Raw genomic sequence first — 20,080 nt, 5'->3', positions numbered from 1 at the left:
TTCAGGCAGTGTGTCCCAGATCATAGCTTACACTGCATGACAGCATTCCCCTCCTCTCCCCTCTGCTTCTCCTGCCAGTTCCTTCACTCAGTGTCCTGCTCCTGGTGGCAGACTCTCCTTGTGTCCTCCATGCTGTGGAAGACTTTATCTTTACATCCTCTTTACCTCCCTTTGTCTCCTCTTTACATCCCGTATCCTAAGTAAGAAGGCCCAGCTTCTCCCATCTCTGCAGAACTGTCCTGTCAGCACCAGAGTGAGTTGACCCCGTGTCCTCCCACAGCACTTGGCTCACTCATCAAGAGTACCATCCATCTGATGTGGGTGGGGGTGTTGGAACGTGATGGGTGGAGGAGGACAAGGGTGACTTTCTGTAGCCAATAGCCGTGTTCGCTCAGATTCGAACACCATCTGTGAGGACAGAATATACAGTGAACTGATTAGTGAACCAATTTCACTTCTAATGGGATCAGCTTCCTTCAGATGTTTGTGTGTGAGTTTATCCCCTGCAATCCCCAACATGGTTGGCAGGCAGTGACGCTGGTACTTCAGCAGGCACCAAGAATTGAAGGTGCCCTTGTGACCTGCAGTGAAACTGGCGTAGTCGGGCAGTCTTGAAAGTTGGGTGTTCACTGAGAGAGGCATGCAGCTTGCAATGAGTCCAAGAGGGATTCTGAAAGCATGAGGTCCTCCATTGGTCAGGGTCAAGCACGGATGTTGCGTCACAGCACGCCTACATGGTATGTAAACCAGGGCATATGACATGGAGAGCAAGTTGTTGCCATGCAGCAGTCTTCCCCTCTCCCTGCATCTGATGAATCCAAAGGAATGGCAGATCGATACAGCTTGGCACCAGCAGTTTCGCAGGAGTTGTTAGTCAGCATTGAATTCAATGTAGGACTGCTATAGGGACTCCAGTTCCTGATTTTATTTTTCCCCTTGGGGTTTACTCCCAAAGCCTTCTCCATGAGTGGGAAAAGCCACAAGGCAGCAGAAGTTTGAGATTAGTTTTCTTTCTCCTACATGAGCTGCCAACCATGGCTGACAAGCCTCGCCTGCCTGAATTAACTGGTTTTAAGGTGCCAGTAACCTGCCTTTGCCCCTTCTCTTGTCGGTAGAAACATTTCTGCCAGTCTTAGTAGCTAAGCCACACGTGAAGGCCAGGAGCTGGACTTGGCTGTCAGAGGCTATTTGAGATCCATACCACTGGGAGAATTTAATAGATAATGGGAGCCTATCCCCACCACCACCCCTGGCTATAACAACCTTAAGGAATCTCTGAAAGATAAGACATCTGTATGTCACCAGAAATCAGGGAGCTTAGAAGCAGGCCATCTGACCCATCATGATCATGCTGATAGTCAGGTACCCATCCACACTAATCATATTTGGTCTGTAGTGTCTTTACTGAGCAATTGGAATGCCTGTCTAAATCCTTGTTCTCTACCACACCCTCAGGCAGCTGACTTATGAGGTTATGGGGATAAGGCAGGAAATGGATATTGATAGTGGATGATCAGCCATGATCACAGTGAATGGTGGTGCTGGCTCGAAGGGCCGAATGGCCTACTTCTGCACCTATTGTCTATTGACTTTACAGTATACACCCTCAGGTAGCACACTGCTGTTTCATCCGTTCTGAAACCCAGATACCTTAGCTCTGAAAACGTTTCCTATTATCTATCCTATCTGTGCTTTTCTTTATTTGTTTCTGTGAGGAAAATAAATTTTTTGTATTAAAAAATGTAGAAACGGTCGAACTGTAGATCAATTTAGTGGGGAACTACATTCACATGCTGTACTTTATTTTGTACACCTCTATTAGGCCCCTCCTAGGCATCTGCTGCACTTGTCTTTTCAACTTGGTGGGCTGTGGTTGCCCTTGGAGTGTGTAATTTGGCAAAGGCCAGAGATTGGGATGAATAATGGATAGAGATAGTATTCCTTAATATCTGTACCAATCCTGGGTTGAGGAATGAGTTCTTCTGCCCTCCTGTGTGTGTGAGTATGTAACGAAGTTGCTACCTATCTCCCAAGGTGTTGGCTGTAGCTTGGAGGGTTCCTCTGATGAAGGAGGCTGGATGTTTGAGTTCCACATGAGAGGTTTGAGCACAAGTCATCCAGTTTAGTACTGATGCAGTGCAGATGCGACACTAAGACCTGGGTACATTGCACTGTAAAGGCCTCATGATCTGTTTTGAGGAGTAGGAAATTCTCTCCTGAGGGCCAGCATTTCACCCTCAATAAATATAGGTGGGTTAGTTGGTAACTGTCAACGTTTGTCAGAGCTTATGGTTCACAGCTTGACTGCTGTTTCCTAGTTAACAGCACTGATGCACTGCAGGGTGTGATGCACTTTGAAGTGTTATGAAGGGACAGTAAAAATACATTTAATGTCCATGTTTCACTCTTCCTGCTGGGGGAACTAATGTTTTCTCTGTGTGCAGTGGGTCCACTCTCTGCTGAGAGTTTGTGCCATCATCAGCGTCATTTCCGTCTGCATGAACACACCCAAGACCTTCGAGCACTACCCACCGCTGCAGTATGTAACGTTCACCCTGGACACCCTGCTCATGTTCTTGTATTCTTCAGAGATGATTGCAAAGATGCATATTCGAGGCATAGTCAAGGTATGTTCACCTCAGGTTTATTGCCACAGGGTATAAGTGTCATGAAAATTAGTTTTTTGCCACAGAAGCACAAACATAAATTAATTACACATACATGACAAACTAAATGTAATATTAGTACAAATCGAGAGAGAGTAAAGTTAGGGTTCTGCAGGTGAGTTCAAGAACCTGACGGCAAAGGGAAAAAGCAATTGTTGAGCCTTGACTTTGTGAATCTTCAGGTTTCAATCTCCCTTCTCCCCTCTCCCTTTGGACAGAAGATACAAACACCTGAAATCATGTACCACTAGTTTCAAGGACAGCTTCTATTTTCCTGCTATGAGACTATTGAGCAGCACCTAGTACAATAAGGTGGATGGTTGACAATCCATCTTGTTATGAGCTTGTATCTGTATGTACTGCAATTTCTCTATAACTGTTGTACTTTATTCTACATTCTGTTATTGTTTTACCTTGTTCAATTTACCTTTGCTCCATTGAAGTCTTTTCACCTTAATACACTGTTGCAATTAATTGATCTGCACGAATATTGTAATTGTTCTATATATTATTCCAGAAGATGGCAGAATAAAAGGTGGGGGGTGGGGGAAGGAGGATAGCTAGAGAGGTGGGTGAAGCCAGGTGGGCAAGAAAGGTAAAGGGCTGGAGAGGAAGGAAGCTGTAGAGGATAGTGGACCATAGTAGGAAGGAGAGGAGGAAGGAACCTTGGGGGAGGTGAAAGATAGGTGAGAAGAGGCCGAGTTGAGCACAGATGTCCAGAAAATGGAGGAGCTGCTGGTGAGGGCAACATCAGTGATGGAGGAAGGGAAATCCCATTCTTGGAAGGAGGATGACAAACTATACCTCCTAGCTGATGGCAGAATTGAGATTAGGGCATGGCACAATGGTATCAGTGGACTGGCTGTCACTAGTATTAAATACTCCTTGCCTTGTATCAGTTATTAATGACAGCTTAGAATCATCTGTGGTGCAGAATTCCTACCTCCACTGTCATTGTGGGCCATGTCACAGGGAAGGCTGTTCCCAATTGCCCCTGAAATGTTTCTTTGTACCATTACTTTCTATGTGATGACTGTGTTCCCACATGCTGTGGGAAAGGAATTCGAGCCCTCGTATCTTCTCATTTCCAGGATCCTATCTAGATTAGAAGGCATGTGCGATAAGTAGCGGCTCAACAAATTTAGGTTGTGTTCTCTGCCGAAAGAAACTTGAGAGAGCTGGCAGAAGTTAATCTTTGCCTCGTAACTTTATAATCTGAACCTTTTTCCCAGGATCAAATAGTTACTGAATACTATCATCCCCTCAAAACTTATAAGCTTCAAGACCTAGGCCTCAGTATCTCCTTGTGCAACTGGATCCTTGACTTGCTTACTTGCAGACCCCAGTCAGTTCAGATTGGCAACATCTCCTCCACAATCACCATCAGTGCAGATGCAGCACAAGGCTATGTGCTTAGCCCCTTGCGTTACTCACTTTAGACTTATGACTGTGAGGCTAAGCACAGCTCCAATGTCGTATTTAAGTTTGCAGATGACACTATTGTTGTTGGCTGATTCAAAGGTGGTGACTAATCAGCATATAGCAGAGGTTGAAGATCTTGCTGAGTGGTGCCAAAACAACCTCTTGCTCAATGTCAGCAAGAGCAAGGACCTGATTATTGACTATAGGAGGAAACTGGAGGGCTATGAGCTAGAACTCATTGGGGAATCAGAGGTGGAAGGGATCAGAAACATTAAGTTCCTCAGTGATATTTCAGAGGATCTGCTCTGGATCCCACACTTAAGTGCCAATGCAAAGAAAGCACGACAGTGCCTCTACTTTCTTGAAATTTGTGAAGATTTAGCATGTCATCTAAAACTTTGATAAACTTCTGTAGAAGTGTGGTTGAGAGTATATTGACTGGTTGCATCATGGCCTAGTATGGCAACACCAATGCCCTTAAATGGAAAAGCCTACAGAAAAGTAGTGGATACAGCCCAGTCCGTCATGGATAAAGCCCTCCTTACCCTGAGCACATCTACATGGAGCGCTGTAGCAAGAATGCAGCATCCGTCGTCATGGACCCCCACCACCCAGACAATGCTCTCTTCTCACCGCTGCCATCAGGAAGGAGGTAAAGGAGCCTCAAGACCCATACTAAAGGGTTCAGGAACAATTATTCCCCCTCAGTTATTAGGCTCTTGAGTCAGAAGGGATAACTTCACTCGGATTCACTCACCCCATTGCTGAAATGTTCCTGCAAGCTGTGGAGTTACTTTCAAGGACGTTCCATCTCACATTCTCCATATTTATTGCTTACCTTTTTTCTTTTTTTCACTCGCCCAATTAGTTGTCTGTTGCACATTGTTGTTTGTCTTGTTGGGTGCAGTCTTTCATTGATTCTGTTGTTTATTTACTGTGTAAATGCCTGGAAGAAAATGAATCTCAGGGTTGTATACAGTGATGTATTTATACTTTGATAATAAAGTTACTTTGAGCTTTGATCTAATGCTCGAGCATGCATTTCAGGTAAGGGGGTTAGGTTCAAAGATGATGTTTGGAGCAATTTTCTTTTACAGACTAGTGGGAGTCTGGAATATGCTGTCACTGGTAGTGCTAGGTTCTAAGAAGCTTTAGGTAGGCACATGAGAATGGAGAGATGATGGGATATTGTGTGAGCAGAAGGCTTCAGTTGGGTATCTGATTAGTTTGGTGCAGACGTGGTGCACTGATGGCTGTATTTCGTCCTATTTCAGTGTGCTTTCAGACTTCGTGAGGTGCTGGGACATGCTAGTTCTACCCAATGGAACCACTTGTTTTCCTCTGCAGCCAAAGACATTGCAGACAGCTAATATTTTACCTTAAAATATACTTAATAAGAATTTGCAAAATGAAACCCTACACTTAAAACATTCATCCCGCTTGATCAGAATCAAGTGTATTATCACCCAGCATATGTTGTTAAGTTTCTAATGCAGCAGCAGTACATTGATAGCTGATAATAAAAATGATAAATAAATGTGTGTACGTGAGAGTGAGAGAGATACCTTCAGGCTCCTGTACCTCCTTCCTAATGGTAGCAATGGCATGATTTATATCAGTTTACCTTTGTTTGTTTAAGGAATGTACACAGTGTGAGGGTTTTCTAATCACAAACAAGAGAAAATTTGCAGATGCTCGAAATCCAAGCAACACCACAAAATGTTGGAGGAGCTCAGCAGGCCAGGCAGCGTCTATGAAGAAGAGTACAGTCAACATTTCGGGCCGACACCCTTCAGCACGATTTCAGGAAGGTTCTCTAATATGGGTACTGGCCCCTCAGTGTCCTTGGTTAGTCTGGTCTTTCTGCCTGAGACTTGCAGTGACTGCTTTGAACTTGTGTCACTCAGTACGTGATTTCAGACTTGGGACGGCTTGGGAAGACCATCAGGAATCTCATTGGACTGGATGAGCTTTCAGCAACAGTAAATTTGCTTCTGCATGTGTTTGTGGGTGTTCTGTGGACTAGCCTGTTGAGTATAGTGTGACTGCTCCGTTTTCCTCTGAATGTTCTTGGCCTTTGAATATTGAAGAGGGGCTGCTGCTGCTGTGTATCCTGTGCAGGTGGAAGCAGAGTGGGTGCTAAAGAAAGTATCTGTACCGCTAACTTTGGGGGAAATACTTTCTCAACTCTTTCCCCTTCTCTTCCACCCCCCCCCCCCCACACACACACCCCATTTCTGTGTTTGGAAGCTAAGAAATGTTGTTCAGCCACTGACTAGAACTGGGAAAGAACCTTCCCTCTCTCCCGAGTCTTCCTTGCTCTCCCCACATCTTTTGCAGCTTCGAGGTGGCCAATGCCTTCTCACCAGTTTAGACTCACATTGAGAGAGGATTCAGTCCATTGACCTTGTTCTATCATGTGGTTGGGTCACAGCTGATGTTAACCTCACCTCCCTGTCTTGCTTTTCTGGAAAAATCCTCCAAATTCACACTCTGGCCCTGCAGTGCTCTCGAGGGAGGCAGGTCCAGGCATGTGTGGAACAACTTCCTGATGTCACCCCCACCACAAACCCATCCCGTCCCCCACTCTGGCCTCTTGTTTTTAGGATCTCCTTTTAAGGATCTTGTTCAAGGGGGATAGTTTTCTTTTATCTACTGATCAATTCATTGAATGGTTTGAACAGCTGGTGGATTCTTGTCTGCCATATCCTGGGGAATGCAAGTCCTGCTGGAGTGTACCCATTTTTCATTGTAATTTAACCCTTTTTTGTTAGTACCTTGGTGAAGCTGGAATTTGATGTGAGTTTTTGTGGTCAGATACGTGTTGCCTTGCTGCTGCCTGTGTCTTTATTTGCCTGAGCAGTCGTCTGAAATGTAGTCCAATTTACAGTGCAGATCGCAGGTATTTATTTACTGCCCATTATGCTGCTGGCATTTAGAGCAGCAATGAAGGTCCTCTATCTCTGGCGGTGTTCAGGGCTTCCTTCGTCATGTCTTGATGGGCCAAATGGCCTAATTCTGCTCCTATGTCTTATGGTCTTAAGTCAGTAGTTTCTTAGTTTTCACTACAGTCAGTTATGCAAGTCCCAGCTGAAGACTCCAGGAATACGATTGCACTTAGACGTACAAGGATTCTTATTAGTTTCCGTAACAATTTTGTTTTATCAGTCAAGGTTGTTAACCCTGAGTTGAACCCCTGAATCTGAAGGTCCAGTAGACCACTCTTAGTCTGGCCTCTACTGTTTGACCTGTTTGGAATGGGTGACTCTACCAAGAGCCAACGCATAAAGTTCTGACTCCAGCCGACATAACCCTCTGGGTCATTGATGCAAGCAAGCCTCCAAACCCCACAACAAGGCTGTGGTCCTCTTGGAGGGTAAATGGCAGTAGTTTTAGATTAGCTTTATTTGTCACATGCAAATCAAAACATACAGTGAAATGCATCTTTTGTGTCAACAACCATCACAGTCCAGAGATATGCTAGGGGCAGCCTGCAAGTGTCGCCATGCATCCAGCACCAACATAGCATGGCCACAACTTACTAACCCATATATCTGGAAAGTGGAAGGAAACCAGAGAACAGAGAGGAAACCGACACTGTCACGGTGAGAAAGTACAAACTCCTTACAGATCTTACAGCTAGCAGTGTGAAGTGTTGCACTACCATGCCGCCCTGTTCAGATTAGTGATGAGCACTGTATTGAAAGCAGGCATCAGCCTGTATTGTCACTAGCGCCTGTCACCAGCATCACAGACACCTGCTGAGCTTTGTCGTTTACTTTCAGGATCTTGTGTTGAGGATTGTTGCATTAATGCCTATACTGTTTGTTTCTGCTTGCAGTTTTACTGCTTTTTCTTGTAGTTTTACTTTCTTTACATTTATGTTTGTATAATCACCTGTTTGTCTGTAAGTTTCTAGTAACTTGTAGAACAGTTGGTTCTACACTTTTCTAGTTTCTTGCCTGCAAAGCTGATGTGTGACTCAGTCAGTACTTTGTCACAGGTTTCTAATCGAAACTAATTTGCAGAATAAAGGGAGAGCATGTACTGAAGTTCCGTTACTTCTCTTTACCTTCCTTGTTTGCTGGTACAGGTCATCTCTGACTAACCTGTGCTATGACCTCATTCTTGACTTCAGGACAATCCCTCCAGATCTAGCAGGATATTTCTTTATTTGTTCCTAACACCTACTCAGTTTTTCTGCCTTCTGTTTTTTCTTCCCAGTTTGATGACTTATCCCGAGCATTTGGTAGAGTGGTTTGATTGTAAAGGCAGGAAGAGCTCCGCTGTGATCCCAGTTACAATACATTCTGCTCTTCCTGTTCTGAATAAAGATTTTTCTGTTCTCCCTTGCCTTTGGAGTTCACAAGTAAATCACATCATACAGGTCATAGATCACAGAGAACGCAGCATGGAAACAGGCTGTTCTGCTCAAATCTTTCACTTCAGTCTTTTTCTGCACTCCCCAGTTAAATCTACCAGACCACATCACAAACTGGAACCTGGGCTCTGATCTCTGACTTTCCCTCCCTAAAACTCACCTCAACCAAGACTGAGCTGGAGGGAACAGGTTGAGGCAGATATAGTAGGGACATTTAAGAGATCCTTAGACATTTTAGAACAAAGAGAAATGGAGGGCTAGGTAGGAAGGAAAGGTTAGATTGATCTTGGAGTAGGTTAAAAATTCACTACAGCATTTGGATGGAAGTGCCGGTTGTGTTCTGTGTTTAACACTGTGGATAACAGAGCATATATGAAAGGAAGTGGACAGTCAACATTTTGGGTTGAGATCCTTGATCTGAACTTGAAAAATTGACTGTCCATTTCCCTCCAAAAATTCTGCCTAACTCAGTTCCTCCAGCTTGCTGTGTTGTGTTGCCCCAGATTTCCAGTATTGACAGTCTCTTGGTCATGTCTGACCAGATTTGACTGTGCATTCCAGACCGAACGGAAAATTGAATGTCTCCAGGACAGGAAGATCAGAATTAGGTTTATTATCAATGGCTTGGATAACATGAAATTTGTTTTTTTTTTTGGTGGCAGCAGTATAATACAAGGACAAAATTACTATAATTTACAAAAATATAGTGCATAAAAAGGAATAGCAAGCTAGTGTTCATGAGCTATTCAGAAATCTAATGATAGATGGGAAGAAAAGCAGCCAGTGAGGCATTAGTGGAATGATTCTGAGTCTGTCACTTGTACAAATTGTGCAGCGTAATAGGATAGTGGATTGTCTGTTGCTTCTGATTCTCTGGAATACGCCAAGCAGAGTGCACTGCACAAGCCCCTCACTAACAATGCAAGACAAATACCAAACCTGCCAGTATTGTTGTTTTAGGGTGATTGGTGCACAAAAAGATCAACAAGCCACCTGGGAGGAGACAGGAACAGAGAAAATGAAGTGTCATATCCTTGCATAGAGTGAATGTGAAGCAGGAATCTGATGGAGGACGTCACTGAGTCAGGCAGCATCTATGGAGGGAGATGAGCATCCAATCTTTTGGGTTGAGACCCTTTATTTGAACCATTTGGTCCATTGTTGCTCCGGGTTCTGTCATCTGCATCATCTTGTGTCCCCAGGCTTGGAGGTGGGCTGGGAATTAAAGGAAAAGAGAGGAACTCTATTCTCGACGTGGAAGGTTGAACGTGACAGCCAGTCACCTGATTCTCTGACAAACAAGTAGACTGAGTTGTGAGGACCAGATGGGTTTTAATTGCGTTTGATTAAACTGTGATCTTTGTCTTTTTGTTTCTAACTACTTATAACTGCAAAACTTAGCTGCAATTCATTGCCAAAGGATTAGAAGTAACAGGAAACAGCCTCTTCCAATCTACCTGTTATGCCAGATTCATTACTTGTAGATTATTACCTTCTGAATATGTGTCCCAATTGCTATAAAGGTTGAATATGGTGACCTTTTGCCCAAAAGTGATCGGTGACAAACTTTTCTTTTATTTCCCAGGGTGATAACTCGTACGTGAAAGATCGCTGGTGTGTGTTTGATGGTTTCATGGTCTTCTGCCTCTGGGTGTCCCTGGTTCTGCAGGTGCTGTCCAATGTTGTCTGCTCGGTCAGGAAAATTTCTTGTGGTCCTCTGAACCTCATTCAAACAAATTCCAACCCTTTTCTCTTTAGGTCTTTGAAATCGCTCAGATTGTCGACCAGATGTCCCCACTTAGCATGCTGCGGATCCCGAGACCGCTTATCATGATTCGAGCGTTTCGAATCTACTTCCGATTCGAGCTTCCCCGCACTAGGATTACGAATATTTTGAAGTAAGAGCAAAAGATTTGCACTTCTCTAGATTCTTTCTCATGTGTTCCAAAGCTCTACAGACAATAAAGTACTTTTGATGTATGGGCACTGTAACTCCAATTACTTGGGTGGCATAGCAGGTAGAGCTGCTGCCTTGTCGCTCCAGAGACCTGGGTTCAATCCTGACCTCCAGTGCAGTCTGTGTGTTTGCACAGTTTCCCTGTGACTGCGTGGGTTTCCTCTTGGTGTTCTGCTTTCCTCTCACATGCAGGCAGGTTAATTGACTGCAGTAAATTGTCCTCAGTCTGTGACATGAATCTGGGGCAATTGATGGTGGGAGTAAAATGGGAACAGTGTAATCGAGTGGTTGATGGTTGGCACAGACTGAGCTGAATATGGCAACATGGTTATCAACTGGTAATCCACTGGAAAGTTGAATAACATGTACATATTAGGAACATACAGTATTTGAGCTGAACTGAATATGAACACTTTTTTTTTCTGTTTTCGCTTGTTCTTGTTGCCATTTACATGATTTTATTTTTGTGTTGGGGTGATGTTCTTATTGCTGTTTGAGTGATTTGTCTTTTTTGCATGTGGGGGTTTTTCTTTGAATTGTTTTCTTGGCTGTGTGTGGAGAAGACAAATCTCAGGGTTGTATAGTGCATGCGTACTTTGATAATGAATCCACTGAATCCATTGAAGTACTATCTGGGGGTGGGGGAAATCCCTGCTCTGAATTCCTTGGAAATTTCTTACAACTTGAGAAAAAAGACAGCTCTTTGGCTGAGCAACCTCCCCCTCCCTAACCCAGAAGCGGCTGACCTGAAACGGGGCTACACTCCTGACTACACTATTAGTTACCACCCTTGCATTATTTTACGTAGCAAGTACAGTGGAAAAATTTGTTTTGCATGCCATTCATACAGATCAATTCATGATGCAGTCCATTGAGGCAGTAGGAAGCAGCTACAGAGAAAGTGTAGTGCAGGCAGGTAACAAGGTGCAAGGTCATAAGGTAGATTGTGAGGTCAGGTCCGTCGTGGCATACTAGCGAACCATTCAGTAGGATAGAAGCTGTATTTGAATGTGATAAGTGCTTTCAGGCTTTTATAGCTTCTCCCCAGTGAGAAGAGAGAATGTCTGCGATGGATAGTGTGTTTGATTACTTTGCCAAGACAGCAAGAATTATAAATGGGAGACTGGTTTCCGTGAGCAGGACTCAAACCCAGGGCCAACTATCTGACACAGCCGAGCAGGTCTATTGCAGAACCATACGGACTGCGGAGTGATCGCTGAGATGCCATGTTAATATTCATTGCCTGCTTTTCTTGTGTTCTTGTGCTCTAGGCGATCAGGAGAGCAAATCTGGAGTGTCTCCATCTTCCTTCTCTTCTTCCTACTCTTGTATGGAATTTTGGGAGTTCAGATGTTCGGCACCTTCACCTACCACTGTGTGACCAATGACACTCAGCCAGGGTGAGAAGTCTCTCCGGCCACTGTTTCTCAAATTCGTGTTTTTGTCATATGCTTTGGTGCGATGGAAAAACTTGCAGCAACACAGACACACTGCATCAGAAAAGCAACATTCGCAGTTTAAAAAAGCACAAATTGTACCCTTTTTTTACAAGATGGATTGCAATTAGAACAAAAAAAGTCCATAGTGGTTCAAAGTAATCAACCCATTATTAGTTCATGTCTGACATGTCCTAATTATTACTTGCTTTTGTGTTGATCTCAGTCAAATTTATTAGTAAATAACTTCTTAAACTGCAATGAATTTAAACTGTCTTTCATAAGATCACATGATATGCAGATTCATAAGATTACTGCACTGAAACAAGGCCAGTTTATGCCAGTTCCCTTGAATCCTCTATCTTCATTTTATCTGTCAGTGTCTCTCTGTCTTTGCACATGTTTGTCCAGTCTACCCCAAGTGAATTGGTACTGGATTCTCCTTGGGCAAAAGAGTTCCACATTCTTGCCGCCACCTGGGTGAAGAAGGTTCTGAATTCCCCCACTAATTTCTTGGTGACCACCTTTGTACTGATCTCTAGTTACCTCAGCCCACCAGTGAGAACATTTGTTCTTTAACCACCATAATTTTAAAGAAACTGGCCCATAAACCCAACTTGTCCATGCTCAACAAAATGCCAATCTGAGATGGTCCCATTTGCCTGTCTTTGACCCGTGTCCCTGTAAACCTTTCCTATCTTTGTACCTGTCTTTTGAAATGTTATATTCGTATCCACCTCTACCACCTCCACTGGCAGCTCGCTTCACATGCTGACCATTCTGTGAATGGGGGGAGAAAACTGCCCTTCAGATATCCTTTAAATCTTCCCCTTCCACCCTAAACCTGTACCCTGTAATTTTAAACTGCCATACCTGGTGGGGGGGGGGGGCGGGGGGAGGGGACTTGTTTGCCTTCTCTGTCCTCCATGAGGTTATTAACCTCTTAAGATCACTCCTCAGCTTCCTTCGTCTCAAGGAAAACAGTCCCAAAATATACAGTTGTCAAGCCTTCCTGTGCCAGCAACATTTCTCATTTAGGGTGGGCTGGAAATTCTGCCACTGTAACTTTGACATGAGATGAATCTCTAAATCGGAGTAGAAAGAAGGGGTTTCCACTTTCAAAATTACTATCAATTTCCAAATAAATAGTGCTAAACAAATATAAAAGTAGTGCCCATAGGTTCATAGACCATTCTGAAATCTAATGGCAGGGAGAAAAAGCTGTTCCTGAATCATTGAAAGTTGGTTGTCACGCTCCTATATCAATCACCCCTCGTAAGTCCACTATGATTCAATGTTGTAAAACAAGAAAACATGAAAACTTCCAAAGTGGCGTGAATACTTTTTATAGGCACTGTAGGTTTTCAAGAATCTTTGGTTACATACCAAATCTCCTTAAATCCTAATGAAGTAGAGCCACTGGCATGCCTCCTTTGTGATTTCATCAGTGTGTTGGGTTTAGGATCGATCCTATGAGATGTTGACACTCAGGAACCTGAAGGTGGTCACACTTTCCACCGTTAACCTCTCAGTTCAAAATTTTTGATTGCTTATTGTTATTCTTCAGTACATGAGTGTAAAAGAACAAAATGGTTATTAGTCCAGATCTGATGCAGCATTTAAAAAAGAGCCTAAAGAATACAACAAGAACACTATAAATATAAAAGCAATCCTATACACAATATAGGGGTATCTACACAGACTTGATTATATGTAACACTATGTGACGTGTATGTAGTGGTGATAGTGTGGGTTATTGGGTGAAGATATGTTGATTAGCCTGCTGGTGTAAGTTAGATAGTTATCTTTGAGTCCAGTGGTTCTGGTGATGTTGCGTACCCCCGTCCCTGATGGGAGTTGGGCAAACAATCCATAAGCAGGGTGGCTGGGATCCTTCATGATCTTGCTGGCCTTTTCCCACCATCTTTATGTATATGTCCTTGACGGTGGGTAGGTTGGTACTGGTGTTGCGGTCAATAAATCTAGTCAGAAATTTAGGAGAATGGTGGGGGGAAGGGAAATATGGAACTTGCTTCCATGATGAAGAGCTGAGGTGGTGGCTGGATAACACTGAGAGGATGGAGATAGTGGGAGGAAGCATAAGCACATCTCAACCAGGTGACTGCCACTGAGCTGGCTCTTCTTCCTCTGTCCTGAAGCCAGCTCACAACCCACTCTGCTATTTGTCCCTGGATTCTGAATAAATCCAGCATGAAATTTCTAAGTGTTTGAGAGACTGAGGAGAATGTGGAATGGAATTTGCCTTCACAGGGAGTTGTTAAAATGAAGGGCAGAATGGGTTTATGGGGAAACTGAGTAAAAGTTTGAGGGAGACAGGTAGAATGAGAGAGTGCTGATGGAAGATGGAGAGGGTTAGGGGTAAAGACTAGTGAGGGGCAGGACCATGTATACTTTTGGTGTTCCCTAATTAAGGTTGGTGATATATATTCTTCAGTTGTAAACCTCCTCGTTAAATTGATTTTTGCCCTCAACGTGAGATTACTTTGGTGTGAATTTGCAGGAACGTTACCTGGAATAACTTGGCCATCCCAGACACCCACTGCTCACCAGATGGAGAGGGGTACCAGTGTCCACTGGGCTTTAAATGTATGGACCTGGAAGAACTTGGCCTGACCAGACAGGAGCTAGGCTACAGTGGATTCAATGAACTTGGTCAGTCCTGAGTTTTATTGTATTGTTCACTGGTACCAAACAAGGTTGGGCTTCACTAATCTGGGGCTGTTATCCCTTGGAACAGATTGTTTTTATTCCTGTGAAATAGTTTGTAAATATCTTTAAAGTGTGTAACTTTATTTGATGAGAGGGAATGTGTTGTAACCCTACATGGGCAATCCTTTACATGGGGCAGTTCCTTGAGATTAAATCCTGATCATTCAGAAATGCTCAGTGATCTTGCCTTCCCGATACCCAAGTCTCAGCGGCTTATCTTCAGGGTGAAGTTTTGGAAACTTAATGAAGATTTAGGAAGCAAATCTATTGAATGGTTTCCTAGTATGATGAGATGAAATCTTGACCTCACTTTCTACCTCATTATGACTTTGCATATTATTGTCTACCTGCACTGTACTCTGTTGCTGCTGCACTTTACTTCACTTTATTCTGCATTTGTTATTGATTTATCTTGTGCTACCTCAGTGCCTTATTTAATGAAATGATGTGAATGAGCTTTCTACTGTACATGTGACAATAATAAACCAATTCCATTCACACAGGGTGAACGCCTCTCCTTGAAAGTGGAGAATGTCAGAGTTTAAAAAAAAAATTAATATAAAGTCATGAACTCCAATAGCCTCGCTCATGTGGTAACTCCAGTCACTTTACTCTGCTGCTTGTGAAGAGTATTTGCAGTAAATTGGCTACAGAAATCTCCACATTACAACAGCAAGTGCTTACTTTATGATTACAAACTTAATTTTGATTACCAGTTTAATTTTTTTGACACAATGTTGTGGGCCAAAGGGCCTGTTCCTCTGCTGAACAGTTCTGTGTTCTACCTCTCGACACTTGGAGTTGAGTTTGTGGAAGGTGTTGTAGAAATACAAGACTGTCTCTGATTTTCTCTGGTATCGTGGGTTGATTTTGACAGATTGAATTTCTTCTAGTAGATTGTAATAGTATCCTCAGGAGAATGGTCTCAGCTGCTGCTGTGGTTAAGTATCAACCATATTTGTCATTTTATGTTGAGCAGCTGTTATGTTGGTGTGTCTGCTCATTGAATTGTCAGCCTTTGCTCACTCTCCCTCCACCGTCCAATCAAAACAGAAAACCTAGGAAAGGCATGACGACCTGAAGGATAAACTCTGCTCTCCACGGATGCTGCCAGACCTTCTGAGTGTTTCCAGCATTTGATGACACAAGGTTGGGTGGCAATGTGAAATGTGAGGAGGATGTTATGAGAATGCAGGGTGACTTGGACAGGCTGGGTGAGTGGGCAGATGCATGGCAGATGCAGTTTAACGTGGATAAATGTGAGGTTATCCACTTTGGTGGTAAGAACAGGAAGGCAGATTATTATCTAAATAGAGTCAAGTTAGGAAAAGGGGAAGCACAACGAGCTCTAGGTGTTCTTGTACATCAGTCACTGAAAGCAAGCATGTAAGTACAGCAGGCAGTGAAGAAAGCTAATGGCATGCTCGCCTTCATAACAAGGGGAATTGAGTATAAGAGCAAAGAGGTCCTTCTGCAGCTGTACAGGGCCCTGGTGAGACCACACCTGGAGTACTGTGTGCAGTTTTGGTCTCCAAATTTGAGGAAGGACATTCTTGCTATTGAGGGAGTGCAGTGTAGGTTCACAAGGTTAATTCCAGGGATGGCGGGACTGTCATATGTTGAAAGATTGAAGCGACTGGGCTTGTATACACTGGAATTTAGAAGGATGAGAGGGGATCTGATTGAAACATATAAGATTGTTAAGGGATTGGACATGCTGGAGGCAGGAAGCATGTTCCTGCTGATGGGTGAGTCCAGAACCAGAGGCCACAGTTTAAGAATAAGGGGTAGACCATTTAGAACGGAATTGAGGAAAAATTTTTTCACCCAAAGAGTGGTGGATATGTGGAATGCTCTGCCCCAGAAGGCAGTAGAAGCCAAGTCTCTGGATGCTTTCAAGAAAGAGATGGATAGAGCTCTTAAAGATAGCAGAATCAAAGGTTATGGGGATAAGGCAGGAACTGATGCTGATTGTGGATGATCAGCCATGATCACAGTGAATGGCGGTGCTGGCTCGAAGGGCTGAATGGCCTACTCCTGCGCCTATTGTCTAATGTTTTTATTTCAGATTCCAGTATCTGCAGTTTTTAATTCCACCCCCCCCCCCCCAACTCTGTTTCCAGGCGGTGTTGCTTTGGAAGCTTAAACTTGGGCTGAGTGGCTGCATCTCACCACTTCATAGATTGACTTGGAGGTATTCAATGAATTGTAAAGTTCAACATTCCTGCAGTTAGGTTTTCCATTTCATTCAATATTCAGATCTGAACTCTCCATTCACTTGGAAAATTCCCTTTTTTCCAACTTTTCCTCCTGTATTTATGCCAAGTTGTTGTAAAACAGACATTGAATTACACAGTGTTTCCATTTGGTACATAATGATACTGCAGTAAACTTTTCCTTTGTATTTGCTCCTGTTGCTCAAATCATAGATTAATTTTGTTTGACGTGATTTGAAGATTCTCTCAAAGGCAGGGAAGTCTCCAAAACATACTCTGCTCTAAATTTCACTTTCAACTCTTGACCTGGATAGAATTCCTTAGAATACCATGGACCCTGTGATATTTAGTGCATTGGTTTGAAACTTTGGTGCAAAAGTCCTATTCATTGCTTTTCTTTCTTCAGTCTTGCAACCCAGACTGGTCTCTGTTCTGACTGGCACTGTGCACTGTCTTGGGTTGCGTGAACAGTATTGTTCTGAAGGAGAGTCAGAGAAATTGCTCCACTTGCGTCCCCAATAGTGATCCTCCAATGTCCTTAATTACTGGGTCATTATCAATTAACAGGAGCTTTGTGTGCACAAAATGTGAGGTCACAGAAATATTGTCTACTTTGGCTGTGGAGCACTTAAAGCTTGTAAAAAGCAGCTAGAAATGCAAAGTGTGTATAATTCGTACTAATTCCTTTACGGTACAAGGCAGCCTGAGGTTCTAAAGTGGAACTTGAACCAATGACGGGTTGGGTTTCAAGATTCAATATTGTTTATAGTCATTTCCAGTACACAAATGTAATGCAGAACAATAATTGTCACTCCGAATTGGATGCAGCGCACAAAAAAACATAATAATAAAATACACAATAAATGTAAATGCGTATGATAACCAGTATACATGTATGAGGAGGGAGGAGAGATGGCGGCACAGCGCAGCGCGTGCGACCCATTCTGAATGATATCGATATGTGTTAACTAGGCTGCTGTGCACAATCCTTATTTGATAGAGACAGCCATGAGAAGCACGGAGGAACACCTGGAGAAACTTCTGAAATGCGAGCTTCGTTACCGCTGCTACTGTGTGATTGAGAATCTCTGGAGGGGAAGGCCCCAAATCCTCGGCTTTGCCTATTGCAGGGGCCGGGGTTGAAGCACTTGGCAGAGATGGTGCTAGTGTTGGAGAGCTGGTCGGAGACGCGGAGTTTTCGGACGGACTCGGGAGTTGGACTGTGGTCGGACGCTTCCAGGATGCTGCATCGGCAAGTTTGCGGTGCTGGAGGTTCACTGTCTGCGTGAGATGATGGGACTTCCGAGAGACTTTGAGACTTTTACTGTGCCCATGGTCTGTTCTTATCAAATTATGGTATAAGTTTCCCCCACCATCTGAAGGTAGAGCGTTCCTATGAAACGGTTCGTAAGCCAAAATGTCGTAAAGTGAAGAAGCAATTACCATTTATTTATATGGGAAAATTTTGTGAGCGTTCGTAGACCCAAAAATAACCTACCAAATCATGCCAAATAACACATAAAACCTAAAATAACAGTAACATATAGTAAAAGCAGGAATGATATGATAAGTACACAGCTTATATAAAGTAGAAATACTTCTCTACAATGATTGCCTGCACAGATCTCCGTAGCGAAAATCTCACGCAAGCACTGTTGGCATAAACGCACTCTCCAGTAACCTTTAAACTATGAAGCTGCCAAATCTACCAAATAACATGTGAAAATACACAGCCTATATAAAGTAAAAATAATGTATGTACAGTGTAGTATCACTTACCGGAATTGGAAAAACAGCGCTGAGCACACTGATGATGGTGTGTTAGACTGAGTCGTCGCAGGCTGGGTGGTGCAGTGGCCACCACCCTCCGGGCCGCCGACCCGATATATTGCCGTGAAGAACGCAGCGATAGCCAGGGGGCACTCAGCACATCTTTAAGAAAAAAGCCGAAATAAACATGCTAATTAATTAACACACATCAAAGTTGCTGATGAACGCAGCAGGCCAGGCAGCATCTCTAGGAAGAGGTACAGTCGACATTTCAGGCCGAGACCCTTCGTCAGGACTAACTGAAAGAAGAGTTAGTAAGAGATTTGAAAGTGGGAGGGGGAGGGGGAGATCCAAAATGATAGGAGAAGACAGGAGGCGGGGGGATGGAGCCAAGAGCTGGACAGGTGATTGGCAAAGTAGATATGAGAGGATCATGGGATGGGAGGCCCAGGGAGAAAGAACCAGAGGATGGGCAAGGGGTATAGTCGGAGGGACAGAGGGAGAAAAAGGAGAGTGAGAGAAAGAATGTGTGTATAAAAATATACATCTCCCTTCCCTTTCTAGATCTTTCTGTCTCTATCTCTGGAGACAACTTATCCACTGATGTCTACTATAAGCCTACTGACTCTCACAGCTATCTAGACTATTCCTCTTCTCACCCTGTCTCTTGCAAAAATGCCATCCCCTTCTTGTAATTTCTCCGTCTTCGCCGCATCTGCTCTTAGGATGAGGCTTTTCATTCCAGGACGAGGGAGATGTCCTCCTTTTTTAAAGAAAGGGGCTTCCCTTCCTCCACCATCAACTCTGCTCTCAAACACATCTCCCCCATTTCACGCACATCTGCTCTCACTCCATCCTCCCGCCACCCCACTAGGAATAGGGTTCCCCGGTCCTCACCTACCACCCCACCAGCCTCCGGGTCCAACATATTATTCTCTGTAACTTCCGCCATTTCCAACGGGATCCCACCACTAAGCACATCTTTCCCTCCCCCCCCCCCCCCCCCGCTTTCCACAGTGATCGCTCCCTACGCGACTCCCTTGTCCATTCGTCCCCCCCATCCCTCCCCACTGATCTCCCTCCTGGCACTTATCCTTGTAAGTGGAACAAGTGCTACACATGCCCTTACACTTCCTCCCTTACCACCATTCAGGGCCCCAGACAGTCCTTCCAGGTGAGGCGACACTTCACCTGTGAATCGGCTGGGGTGATATACTGCGTCCGGTGCTCCCAATGTGGCCTTCTATATATTGGCGAGACCCGACGCAGACAGGGAGACTGCTTTGCTGAACACCTACACTCTGTGTGCCAGAGAAAGCAGTATCTCCCAGTGGCCACACATTTTAATTCCACATCCCATTCCCATTCTGACATGTCTATCCACAGCCTCCTCTACTGTAAAGATGAAGCCACACTCAGGTTGGAGGAACAACACCTTATATTCCGTCTGGGTAGCCTCCAACCTGATGGCATGAACATTGACTTCTCTAACTTCCGTTAAT

The 20,080-nt window shown here is 43.9% G+C and overlaps 1 protein-coding gene across 1 annotated transcript in view; it reads left to right on the top strand.

The window, feature by feature from the left end:
• nalcn (sodium leak channel, non-selective) overlaps positions 1–20,080 on the top strand; it is a 195,788-nt gene that overhangs the window by 2,959 nt on the left and 172,749 nt on the right. Inside the window, exons 3-7 of the mRNA XM_072258858.1 lie at positions 2,445–2,627; positions 10,055–10,138; positions 10,228–10,367; positions 11,698–11,826; positions 14,384–14,535. Of these exons, the coding sequence (XP_072114959.1) occupies positions 2,445–2,627; positions 10,055–10,138; positions 10,228–10,367; positions 11,698–11,826; positions 14,384–14,535 (688 nt within the window). The remainder of the gene's footprint in view (positions 1–2,444; positions 2,628–10,054; positions 10,139–10,227; positions 10,368–11,697; positions 11,827–14,383; positions 14,536–20,080) is intronic.

The sequence above is a fragment of the Mobula birostris genome, chromosome 5, assembly GCF_030028105.1.
Source record: "Mobula birostris isolate sMobBir1 chromosome 5, sMobBir1.hap1, whole genome shotgun sequence".
Lineage (NCBI taxonomy): Eukaryota > Metazoa > Chordata > Chondrichthyes > Myliobatiformes > Myliobatidae > Mobula > Mobula birostris.
This window is presented reverse-complemented; position numbering and strand designations above follow the sequence as displayed.